This window comes from Oncorhynchus tshawytscha, unplaced genomic scaffold (genome assembly GCF_018296145.1).
Source record: "Oncorhynchus tshawytscha isolate Ot180627B unplaced genomic scaffold, Otsh_v2.0 Un_contig_167_pilon_pilon, whole genome shotgun sequence".
Lineage (NCBI taxonomy): Eukaryota > Metazoa > Chordata > Actinopteri > Salmoniformes > Salmonidae > Oncorhynchus > Oncorhynchus tshawytscha.
In genome coordinates, this window is record NW_024609376.1 from 142,445 (window position 1) to 155,354 (window position 12,910).

Here is a 12,910-nt window from a genome sequence, read left to right on the forward strand (position 1 = left end):
CCTGAATGGCGCTGGGCTGTAGGTCTACTGAATGGCGCTGGGCTGTAGGTCTACTGAATGGTGCTGGGCTGTAGGTCTCCTGAATGGTGCTGGGCTGTAGGTCTACTGAATGGTGCTGGGCTGTAGGTCTACTGAATGGTGCTGGGCTGTAGGTCTCCTGAATGGTGCTGGGCTGTAGGTCTCCTTAATGGTGCTGCGCTGTAGGTCTACTGAATGGTGCTGGGCTGTAGGTCTACTGAATGGTTCTGTAGGTCTACTGAATGGTTCTGTAGGTCTACTGACTGGTGCTGTAGGTCTACTGAACAGTGCTGGGCTGTAGGTCTACTGAATGGTGCTGGGCTGTAGGTCTACTGAATGGTGATGGGCTGTAGGTCTCCTGAATAGTGCTGGGCTGTAGGTCTACTGAATGGTGCTGTGCTGTAGGTATACTGAATGGTTCTGGGCTGTAGGTCTACTGAATGGTGCTGAGCTGTTGGTCTCCCAAATGGTGCTGCGCTGTAGGTCTACTGAATGGTGCTGGGCTGTTGGTCTACTGAATGGTGATGGGCTGTAGGTCTCCTGAATGGTGCTGGGCTGTAGGTCTACTGAATGGTGCTGGGCTGTAGGTCTCCTGAATGGCGCTGGGCTGTAGGTCTCCTGAATGGCGCTGGGCTGTAGGTCTACTGAATATCGCTGGGCTGTAGGTCTACTGAATGGTGCTGGGCTGTAGGTCTACTGAATGGTGCTGGGCTGTTGGTCTCCCGAATGGTGCTGCGCTGTAGGTCTACTGAATGGTTATGTAGGTCTACTGAATGTTTCTGGGCTGTAGGCCTACTGTATGAAGCTGGGCTGTAGGTCTACTGAATGGTGCTGTAGATCTACTGAATGGTGCTGGGCTGTAGTTCTCCTGAATGGCGCTGGGCTGTAGGTCTACTGAATGGCGCTGGGCTGTAGGTCTACTGAATGGTGCTGTAGGTCTACTGAATGGTGCTGGGCTGTAGGTCTACTGAACGGTGCTGGGCTGTAGGTCTCCTGAATGGCGCTGGGCTGTAGGTCTACTGAATGGCGCTGGGCTGTAGGTCTACTGAATGGTTCTGTAGGTCTACTGAATGGTTCTGTAGGTCTACTGACTGGTGCTGTAGGTCTACTGAACGGTGCTGGGCTGTAGGTCTCCTGAATGGTGCTGGGCTGTAGGTCTACTGAATGGTGCTGCGCTGTAGGTATACTGAATGGTTCTGGGCTGTAGGTCTCCTGAATGGCGCTGGGCTGTAGGTCTACTGAATGGTGCTGGGCTGTAGGTCTACTGAATGGTGCTGTAGGTCTACTGAATGGTGCTGGGCTGTAGGTCTACTGAACGGTGCTGGGCTGTAGGTCTCCTGAATGGCGCTGGGCTGTAGGTCTACTGAATGGCGCTGGGCTGTAGGTCTACTGAATGGTGCTGGGCTGTAGGTCTCCTGAATGGTGCTGGGCTGTAGGTCTACTGAATGGTGCTGGGCTGTAGGTCTACTGAATGGTGCTGGGCTGTAGGTCTCCTGAATGGTGCTGGGCTGTAGGTCTCCTTAATGGTGCTGCGCTGTAGGTCTACTGAATGGTGCTGGGCTGTAGGTCTACTGAATGGTTCTGTAGGTCTACTGAATGGTTCTGTAGGTCTACTGACTGGTGCTGTAGGTCTACTGAACGGTGCTGGGCTGTAGGTCTACTGAATGGTGCTGGGCTGTAGGTCTACTGAATGGTGATGGGCTGTAGGTCTCCTGAATAGTGCTGGGCTGTAGGTCTACTGAATGGTGCTGCGCTGTAGGTATACTGAATGGTTCTGGGCTGTAGGTCTACTGAATGGTGCTGGGCTGTTGGTCTCCCAAATGGTGCTGCGCTGTAGGTCTACTGAATGGTGCTGGGCTGTTGTTCTACTGAATGGTGATGGGCTGTAGGTCTCCTGAATGGTGCTGGGCTGTAGGTCTACTGAATGGTGCTGGGCTGTAGGTCTCCTGAATGGCGCTGGGCTGTAGGTCTACTGAATATCGCTGGGCTGTAGGTCTACTGAATGGTGCTGGGCTGTAGGTCTACTGAATGGTGCTGGGCTGTTGGTCTCCCGAATGGTGCTGCGCTGTAGGTCTACTGAATGGTTATGTAGGTCTACTGAATGTTTCTGGGCTGTAGGCCTACTGTATGAAGCTGGGCTGTAGGTCTACTGAATGGTGCTGTAGATCTACTGAATGGTGCTGGGCTGTAGTTCTCCTGAATGGCGCTGGGCTGTAGGTCTACTGAATGGTGCTGCGCTGTAGGTCTACTGAATGGTTCTGTAGGTCTACTGAATGGTTCTGTAGGTCTACTGACTGGCGCTGTAGATCTACTGAACGGTGCTGGGCTGTAGGTCTACTGAATGGTGCTGTAGGTCTACTGAATGGTGCTGGGCTGTAGGTCTACTGAGTGGTGCTGGGATGTAGGTCTACTGAATGGTGCTGTAGGTCTACTGAATGGTGCTGGGCTGTAGGTCTACTGAACGGTGCTGGGCTGTAGGTCTCCTGAACGGCGCTGGGCTGTAGGTCTACTGAATGGCGCTGGGCTGTAGGTCTACTGAATGGTGCTGGGCTGTAGGTCTCCTGAATGGTGCTGGGCTGTAGGTCTACTGAATGGTGCTGGGCTGTAGGTCTACTGAATGGTGCTGGGCTGTAGGTCTACTGAATGGTGCTGGGCTGTAGGTCTCCTGAATGGTGCTGGGCTGTAGGTCTCCTTAATGGTGCTGCGCTGTAGGTCTACTGAATGGTGCTGGGCTGTAGGTCTACTGAATGGTTCTGTAGGTCTACTGAATGGTTCTGTAGGTCTACTGACTGGTGCTGTAGGTCTACTGAACGGTGCTGGGCTGTAGGTCTCCTGAATGGTGCTGGGCTGTAGGTCTACTGAATGGTGCTGCGCTGTAGGTATACTGAATGGTTCTGGGCTGTAGGTCTCCTGAATGGCGCTGGGCTGTAGGTCTACTGAATGGTGCTGGGCTGTTGGTCTACTGAATGGTGATGGGCTGTAGGTCTCCTGAATGGTGCTTGGCTGTAGGTCTACTGAATGGTGCTGGGCTGTAGGTCTCCTGAATGGCGCTGGGCTGTAGGTCTACTGAATATCGCTGGGCTGTAGGTCTACTGAATGGTGCTGGGCTGTAGGTCTACTGAATGGTGCTGGGCTGTTGGTCTCCCGAATGGTGCTGCGCTGTAGGTCTACTGAATGGTTATGTAGGTCTACTGAATGTTTCTGGGCTGTAGGCCTACTGTATGAAGCTGGGCTGTAGGTCTACTGAATGGTGCTGTAGATCTACTGAATGGTGCTGGGCTGTAGTTCTCCTGAATGGCGCTGGGCTGTAGGTCTACTGAATGGCGCTGGGCTGTAGGTCTACTGAATGGTGCTGTAGGTCTACTGAATGGTGCTGGGCTGTAGGTCTACTGAGTGGTGCTGGGATGTAGGTCTACTGAATGGTGCTGTAGGTCTACTGAATGGTGCTGGGCTGTAGGTCTACTGAACGGTGCTGGGCTGTAGGTCTCCTGAATGGCGCTGGGCTGTAGGTCTACTGAATGGCGCTGGGCTGTAGGTCTACTGAATGGTGCTGGGCTGTAGGTCTCTACTGAATGGTGCTGGGCTGTAGGTCTACTGAATGGTGCTGGGCTGTAGGTCTACTGAATGGTGCTGGGCTGTAGGTCTACTGAATGGTGCTGGGCTGTAGGTCTCCTGAATGGTGCTGGGCTGTAGGTCTCCTTAATGGTGCTGCGCTGTAGGTCTACTGAATGGTGCTGGGCTGTAGGTCTACTGAATGGTTCTGTAGGTCTACTGAATGGTTCTGTAGGTCTACTGACTGGTGCTGTAGGTCTACTGAACGGTGCTGGGCTGTAGGTCTCCTGAATGGTGCTGGGCTGTAGGTCTACTGAATGGTGCTGCGCTGTAGGTATACTGAATGGTTCTGGGCTGTAGGTCTCCTGAATGGCGCTGGGCTGTAGGTCTACTGAATGGTGCTGGGCTGTAGGTCTACTGAATGGTGCTGGGCTGTTGGTCTCCCAAATGGTGCTGCGCTGTAGGTCTACTGAATGGTGCTGGGCTGTTGGTCTACTGAATGGTGATGGGCTGTAGGTCTCCTGAATGGTGCTTGGCTGTAGGTCTACTGAATATCGCTGGGCTGTAGGTCTACTGAATGGTGCTGGGCTGTAGGTCTACTGAATGGTGCTGGGCTGTTGGTCTCCCGAATGGTGCTGCGCTGTAGGTCTACTGAATGGTTATGTAGGTCTACTGAATGTTTCTGGGCTGTAGGCCTACTGTATGAAGCTGGGCTGTAGGTCTACTGAATGGTGCTGTAGATCTACTGAATGGTGCTGGGCTGTAGTTCTCCTGAATGGCGCTGGGCTGTAGGTCTACTGAATGGCGCTGGGCTGTAGGTCTACTGAATGGTGCTGTAGGTCTACTGAATGGTGCTGGGCTGTAGGTCTACTGAGTGGTGCTGGGATGTAGGTCTACTGAATGGTGCTGTAGGTCTACTGAATGGTGCTGGGCTGTAGGTCTACTGAACGGTGCTGGGCTGTAGGTCTCCTGAATGGCGCTGGGCTGTAGGTCTACTGAATGGCGCTGGGCTGTAGGTCTACTGAATGGTGCTGGGCTGTAGGTCTCCTGAATGGTGCTGGGCTGTAGGTCTACTGAATGGTGCTGGGCTGTAGGTCTACTGAATGGTGCTGGGCTGTAGGTCTCCTGAATGGTGCTGGGCTGTAGGTCTCCTTAATGGTGCTGCGCTGTAGGTCTACTGAATGGTGCTGGGCTGTAGGTCTACTGAATGGTTCTGTAGGTCTACTGAATGCTTCTGTAGGTCTACTGACTGGTGCTGTAGGTCTACTGAACGGTGCTGGGCTGTAGGTCTACTGAATGGTGCTGGGCTGTAGGTCTACTGAATGGTGATGGCTGTAGGTCTCCTGAATAGTGCTGGGCTGTAGGTCTACTGAATGGTGCTGCGCTGTAGGTATACTGAATGGTTCTGGGCTGTAGGTCTCCTGAATGGCGCTGGGCTGTAGGTCTACTGAATGGTGCTGGGCTGTAGGTCTACTGAATGGTGCTGGGCTGTTGTTCTCCCAAATGGTGCTGCGCTGTAGGTCTACTGAATGGTTCTGTAGGTCTACTGAATGGTGCTGGGCTGTAGGTCTACTGAATGAAGCTGGGCTGTAGGTCTACTGAATGGTGCTGGGCTGTTGGTCTCCCAAATGGTGCTGCGCTGTAGGTCTACTGAATGGTGCTGGGCTGTTGGTCTACTGAATGGTGATGGGCTGTAGGTCTCCTGAATGGTGCTGGCTGTAGGTCTACTGAATGGTGCTGGGCTGTAGGTCTCCTGAATGGCGCTGTAGGTCTACTGAATGGTGCTGGGCTGTAGGTCTACTAAATGGTGCTGTAGGTCTACTGAATGGTGCTGGGCTGTAGGTCTACTGAATGGTGCTGTAGGTCTACTGAATGGTGCTGGGCTGTAGGTCTACTGAACGGTGCTGGGCTGTATGTCTCCTGAATGGCGCTGGGCTTTAGGTCTACTGAATGGCGCTGGGCTGTAGGTCTACTGAATGGTGCTGGGCTGTAGGTCTCCTGAATGGTGCTGGGCTGTAGGTCTACTGAATGGTGCTGGGCTGTAGGTCTGCTGAATGGTGCTGGGCTGTAGGTCTACTGAATGGTGCTGGGCTGTAGGTCTACTGAATGGTGCTGGGCTGTAGGTCTACTGAATGGTGCTGGGCTGTAGGTCTCCTGAATGGCGCTGGGCTTTAGGTCTACTGAATGGCGCTGGGCTGTAGGTCTACTGAATGGTGCTGGGCTGTAGGTCTCCTGAATGGTGCTGGGCTGTAGGTCTACTGAATGGTGCTGGGCTGTAGGTCTACTGAATGGTGCTGGGCTGTAGCTCTACTGAATGGTGCTGGGCTGTAGGTCTACCTAATGGTGCTGGGCTGTTGGTCTCCCGAATGGTGCTGTGCTGTAGGTCTACTGAATGGTTCTTTATGTCTACTGAATGGTGCTGGGCTGTAGGTCTACTGAATGAAGCTGGGCTGTAGGTCTACTGAATGGTGCTGGGCTGTAGGTCTACTGAATGATGCTGGGCTGTAGGTCTCCTGATGGTGCTGGGCTGTAGGTCTACTGAATGGTGCTGGGCTGTAGGTCTACTGAATGGTGCTGGGCTGTAGGTCTACTGAATGGTGCTGTGCTGTAGGTCTACTGAATGGTGCTGGGCTGTAGGTCTACTGAATGGTTCTGTAGGTCTACTGAATGGTGCTGTAGATCTATTGAACGGTGCTGGGCTGTAGGTCTACTGAATGGTGCTGGGCTGTAGGTCTACTGAATGGTGATGGGCTGTAGGTCTCCTGAATGGTGCTGGGCTGTAGGTCTACTGAATGGTGCTGGGCTGTAGGTCTACCTAATGGTGCTGGGCTGTTGGTCTCCCGAATGGTGCTGTGCTGTAGGTCTACTGAATGGTTCTTTATGTCTACTGAATGGTGCTGGGCTGTAGGTCTACTGAATGAAGCTGGGCTGTAGGTCTACTGAATGGTGCTGGGCTGTAGGTCTACTGAATGGTGCTGGGCTGTAGGTCTACTGAATGTTTCTGTAGGTCTACTGAATGGCGCTGTAGGTCTACTGAATGGGTCTGTAGGTCTACTGAATGGGTCTGTAGGTCTACTGAATGGCGCTGTAGGTCTACTGAACGGTGCTGGGCTGTAGGTCTACTGAATGGGTCTGTAGGTCTACTGAATGGGTCTGTAGGTCTACTGAATGGGGCTGTAGGTCTACTGAATGGCGCTTGGCTGTAGGTCTACTGAATGGTGCTGGGCTTTTATTGTCAAATCAGTTGATATTTGACCAGTTGAGGTTGACATTGTAGTAATCCCTTTTAGATAACAAGACTCCTCGATATGACTAATGCACATCTGTGGTATCCCTGTCCTACCTGGCGGATTGTAAAGTAGGTTTGTTTTCTCAACAGCAAGTTAACAGAGTGTGTCTCTATGTGGTCTTTCAGGTGTTCCAGGGGTGTGGTCAGCCCAAGCCGTCTGGGATGGGCAGCAGCAGATCAGCCAGGGGGATCTCTGATGTCTTCAACGCCCGATTCAGACCCTACAGCCCAGAGGAGAGACCCACCACGGCCGCTGGCACCAGCCTGGACAGACTGGTAAGAGATGAGGACAGGGAGGAGGACAGACTGGTAAGAGGTGAGGACAGGGAGGAGGACAGACTGGTAAGAGAGGAGGACAGGGAGGAGGACAGACTGGTAAGAGATGAGGACAGGGAGGAGGACAGACTGGTAAGAGATGAGGACAGGGAGGAGGACAGACTGGTAAGAGATGAGGACAGGGAGGAGGACAGACTGGTAAGAGATGAGGACAGGGAGGAGGACAGACTGGTAAGACAGGAGTACAGGGAGGAGGACAGACTGGTAAGACAGGAGGACAGGGAGGAGGACAGACTGGTAAGAGATGAGGACAGGGAGGAGGACAGACTGGTAAGAGATGAGGACAGGGAGGAGGACAGACTGGTAAGAGATGAGGACAGGGAGGAGGACAGACTGGTAAGAGATGAGGACAGGGAGGAGGACAGACTGGTAAGACAGGAGGACAGGGAGGAGGACAGACTGGTAAGAGATGAGGACAGGGAGGAGGACAGACTGGTAAGAGATGAGGACAGGGAGGAGGACAGACTGGTAAGAGATGAGGACAGGGAGGAGGACAGACTGGTAAGAGATGAGGACAGGGAGGAGGACAGACTGGTAAGACAGGAGTACAGGGAGGAGGACAGACTGGTAAGACAGGAGTACAGGGAGGAGGACAGACTGGTAAGACAGGAGGACAGGGAGGAGGACAGACTGGTAAGAGATGAGGACAGGGAGGAGGACAGACTGGTAAGAGATGAGGACAGGGAGGAGGACAGACTGGTAAGAGAGGAGGACAGGGAGGAGGACAGGGAGGAGGACAGACTGGTAAGACAGGAGGACAGGGAGGAGGACAGGGAGGAGGACAGACTGGTAAGACAGGAGGACAGGGAGGAGGACAGACTGGTAAGACAGGAGGACAGGGAGGAGGACAGACTGGTAAGAGAGGAGGACAGGGAGGAGGACAGACTGGTAAGACAGGAGGACAGGGAGGAGGACAGACTGGTAAGGGAGGAGGACAGGGAGGAGGACAGACTGGTAAGACAGGAGGACAGGGAGGAGGACAGACTGGTAAGAGGAGGACAGGGAGGAGGACAGACTGGTAAGAGAGGACAGACTGGTAAGACAGGAGGACAGGGAGGAGGACAGACTGGTAAGAGAGGACAGACTGGTAAGACAGGAGGACAGGGAGGAGGACAGACTGGTAAGACAGGAGGACAGGGAGGAGGACAGACTGGTAAGAGATGAGGACAGGGAGGAGGACAGACTGGTAAGAGATGAGGACAGGGAGGAGGACAGACTGGTAAGAGAGGAGGACAGGGAGGAGGACAGACTGGTAAGAGAGGAGGACAGGGAGGAGGACAGACTGGTAAGAGATGAGGACAGGGAGGAAGGCAGGGAGAAGGACACACTGGTAAGACAGGAGGACAGGGAGGAGGACAGTGAAGGGATACTCTACTGTAGACATTTCCCCCTACCATGAGTCCTGTATCAGATATCTTTCACCCACCTGGTTGATGTTAGGGTTGGGGGTAGGATAATCTGATCCTAGATCTGTGGTTAGGGTTGGGGGTAGGATAATCTGATCCTAGATCTGTGGTTAGGGAAGGAGAAGGAAGGGTGGCAGGGAGAGAACCACTCTAGTCTCAGATGTAGACAAGAGACCAGAATCTTCTATATCAGACCAACGTTATAGAAGTCTCTGGAAGTGTGGAATCATACTGTCTACTGAGAGAACCAGCAGAGAGATAGTTTGAGATAAAATCACTTTTATGTTATCCCCTGAGTCCTTCTCTGAGTCCAAAATGGCACCCTATTCCCTATATAGTGCACTAATTTTGATGGTCCCGGTCAAAAGTAGTGCAGAATAAAGGGAATGGGGCTCCATTTGGACCCCAGCCCCTCCTCTCAGTTGAATCCTCAGTTCCATGTTCAGGTCATGGCTCTGTGTTGACTCATACACAGCCTCGGTCTCCCACCATCCTGTCATCTCCCCAGGGGAGAGTGAAGTGTGCAGGGATAAGTGTGCTCTCTCCTCTCAAGCACTCTCTCACTCTACTGTTACCTTGGTGCTCAAACCCTGGAGGGTTTTATGGGAACAAAGAGCTGGTGGTCACACCCTGGAGGGTTTTATGGGAACAAAGAGCTGGTGGTCACACCATGGAGGGTTTTATGGGAACAAAGAAATGGTAGTCACATCATGGAGGGTTGTATGGGAACAAAGAGCTGGTGGTCACACCATGGAGGGTTTTATGGGAACATAGAGCTGGTGGTCACACCATGGAGGGTTTTATGGGAACAAAGAGCTGGTGGTCACACCATGGAGGGTTTTATGGGAACAGAGAGCTGGTGGTCACACCATGGAGGGTTTTATGGGAACAGAGAGCAGGTGGTCACACCATGGAGGGTTTTATGGGAACAGAGAGCTGGTGGTCACACCATGGAGGGTTTTATGGGAACAGAGAGCTGGTGGTCACACCATGGAGGGTTTTATGGGAACAGAGAGCTCAAGGAAACAACATATGCATGTCAATACATATTTACAACACCCAATTTTCTTTTAAGCAATTCTTGAAAAATCCATACACTACCCCTCCGGGATGATACATTACCCCTCCGGGATGATACATTATCCCTCCGGGATGATGCATTACCCCTCCGGGATGATACATTACCCCTCCGGGATGATACATTAACCCTCCGGGATGATACATTAACCCTCCGGGATGATACATTAACCCTCCGGGATGATACATTAACCCTCCGGGATGATACATTACCCCTCCGGGATGATACATTAACCCCCCTCCGGGATGATACATTATCCCCCATTACCCCTCCGGGATGATACAATACCCCTCCAGGATATTACATTATCCCTCCGGGATGATACATTAACCCCTCCAGGATGATACATTAACCCCTCCAGGATAGTACATTAACCCTCCGGGATGATACATTACCCCTCCAGGATGATACATTACCCCTCCAGGATGATACATTACCCCTCCAGGATGTTACATTACCCCTCCAGGATGATACATCATCCCTTCAGAATGTGACATTATCCCCTCTGGGATAATACATTAAGCCCTCCGGGGTGATACATTAAGCCCTCCGGGTTAATAAATTAACCCCTCCAGGATGTTACATTATCCCTCCCCATTAACCCTCCGTGATGATACATCAGGGATGGTACATACCCCTCCAGGATGTTACATTATCCCTCCAGGATGATACATTATCACTCCAGGATGGTACATTACCCCTCCAGGATGTTACATTATCCCTCCAGGATGATACATTATCACTCCGGGATGGTACATTACCCCTCCGGGATGGTACATTATCCCTCCAGGATAGTACATTACTCCTCCATGATGATAACACCAGGACATTGTCTTAGAGAAGATGTAGATTGGAAAGATAATTTTAATGTGTTATAATGGTACATTATCCCTCCAGGATGTTACATTATCCCTCCAGGATGATACATTATCACTCCAGGATGGTACATTATCCCTCCAGGATAGTACATTACTCCTCCATGATGATAACACCAGGACATTGTCTTAGAGAAGATGTAGATTGGAAAGATAATTTTAATGTGTTATAATACATAGGGATTGAGGCAGGTGTAATAACATGAGTTGAGAGGTGCTTAGCCTCCCAAAGAGAGAGGAGGCAGGGGAATTGAATATCTTGCCAGAACTATTTATCACGTTCTATGGTTGCTATTGGTTTCCAGACTAATGCATGTATTCATAGCCTTCCTTGCATTGTATATGTTTTATGTCTCTCTCTCTGTGTCTCTCTCTCATCTGCCTTTCTATTAAATCCCTCTCTTCTCTGTTTCTCTGCTGCTCCCAGAGGACAGTGTGGAGGACAATGCAACACAGCGTAAGCCTTCCTTCCAATCCGCCTCTTACCTCATCTCATCAGTCTGGTGGATCTGTCCTCTTCCTACTTGTCAAAATTACTCTCAGAGAGATATCTGTAATGTCTGATGCTGCTACAGGAGGCTGTCGTCTAGCTGAAGTGTCTGATGCTGCTACAGGAGGCTGTAGTCTAGATGTAGTGTCTGATGCTGCTACAGGAGGCTGTAGTCTAGCTGAAGTGTCTGATGCTGCTACAGGAGGCTGTAGTCTAGCTGAAGTGTCTGATGCTGCTACAGGAGGCTGTAGTCTAGATGTATAGCTGAAGTGTAGCTGATGTCTGATGCTGCTACAGGAGGCTGTAGTCTAGATGCTGTAGTGTCTGATGCTGCTACAGGAGGCTGTAGTCTAGCTGAAGTGTCTGATGCTGCTACAGGAGGCTGTAGTCTAGCTGTAGTGTCTGATGCTGCTACAGGAGGCTGTAGTCTAGCTGTATAGCTACAAGAGGCTGTAGTGTCTGATGCTGCTACAGGAGGCTGTAGTCTAGCTGTAGTGTCTGATGCTGCTACAGGAGGCTGTAGTCTAGCTGTAGTGTCTGGTGCTGCTACAGGAGGCTGTAGTCTAGCTGTAGTGTCTGATGCTGCTACAGGAGGCTGGCTGTAGTGTCTGATGCTGCTACAGGAGGCTGTAGTGTAGCTGAGTGTCTGATGCTGCTGCTACAGGAGGCTGTAGATGCTGCTACAGGAGGCTGTATAGCTGTAGTGTCTGATGCTGCTACAGGAGGCTGTAGTCTAGCTGTAGTCTAGCTGTAGTGTCTGATGCTGCTACAGGAGGCTGTAGTCTAGCTGTAGTGTCTGATGCTGCTACAGGAGGCTGTAGTCTAGTGTCTGATGCTGTACAGGATAGCTGTAGTTTGTCTGATGCTGCTACAGGAGGCTGTAGTCTAGATGTAGTGTCTGATGCGTGCTACAGGAGGCTGTAGTCTAGATGCATAGCTGTAGTTTGTGATGCTGCTACAGGAGGCTGTAGTGTCTGATGCTGTAGTGTCTGATGCTGCTACAGGAGGCTGTAGTCTAGATGTATAGCTGTAGTGTCTGATGCTGCTACAGGAGGCTGTAGTCTAGCTGTAGTGTCTGATGCTGCTACAGGAGGCTGTAGTCTAGATGCATAGCTGTAGTGTCTGATGCTGCTACAGGAGGCTGTAGTCTGCTACAGGAGGCTGTAGCTGTAGTGTCTGATGCTGCTACAGGAGGCTGTAGTCTAGCTGTAGTGTCTGATGCTGTAGTGTCTGATGCTGCTACAGGAGGCTGTAGTCTAGCTGTGTAGTGTCTGATGCTGCTACAGGAGGCTGTAGTCTAGATGTCTAGCTGTAGTGTCTGATGCGGCTACAGGAGGCTGTAGTCTAGATGCAGTTTGTGATGCTGCTACAGGAGGCTGTAGTCTAGATGCAGTTTGTGATGCTGCTACAGGAGGCTGTAGTCTAGCTGAAGTGTCTGATGCTGCTACAGGAGGCTGTAGTCTAGATGTACAGCTGTAGTTTGTGATGCTGCTAGGTATTATATATTGTATTTTATGTACTCAAATACACATGTTTTTATTGTCAGCTATTATATATTTTACGTTAAATATTTTGTATTTTATCTTTATTTTATCTTACATTTACATTAGTCATCTAACAGACTCCCATCTAGAGAGACCCACAGAACCATTTACATTAGTCATATAACAGACTCCCATCTAGAGAGACCCACAGAACCATTTACATTAGTCATCTAACAGACTCCCATCTAGAGAGACCCACAGAACCATTTACATTAGTCATCTAACAGACTCCCATCTAGAGAGACCCACAGAACCATTTACATTAGTCATCTAACAGACTCCCATCTAGAGAGACCCACAGAACCATTTACATTAGTCATCT

At 51.1% G+C, this 12,910-nt stretch overlaps 1 protein-coding gene across 1 annotated transcript in view; it reads left to right on the forward strand.

The window, feature by feature from the left end:
• LOC121844678 (glypican-6-like) overlaps positions 1-11,308 on the forward strand; it is a 109,072-nt gene extending 97,764 nt beyond the window's left edge. Inside the window, exons 3-4 of the mRNA XM_042315058.1 lie at positions 6,986-7,135; positions 10,982-11,308. Coding sequence (XP_042170992.1) covers positions 6,986-7,135; positions 10,982-11,308 — 477 coding nt within the window. The remainder of the gene's footprint in view (positions 1-6,985; positions 7,136-10,981) is intronic.
• The last annotated feature ends 1,602 nt before the right edge of the window (positions 11,309-12,910 follow it).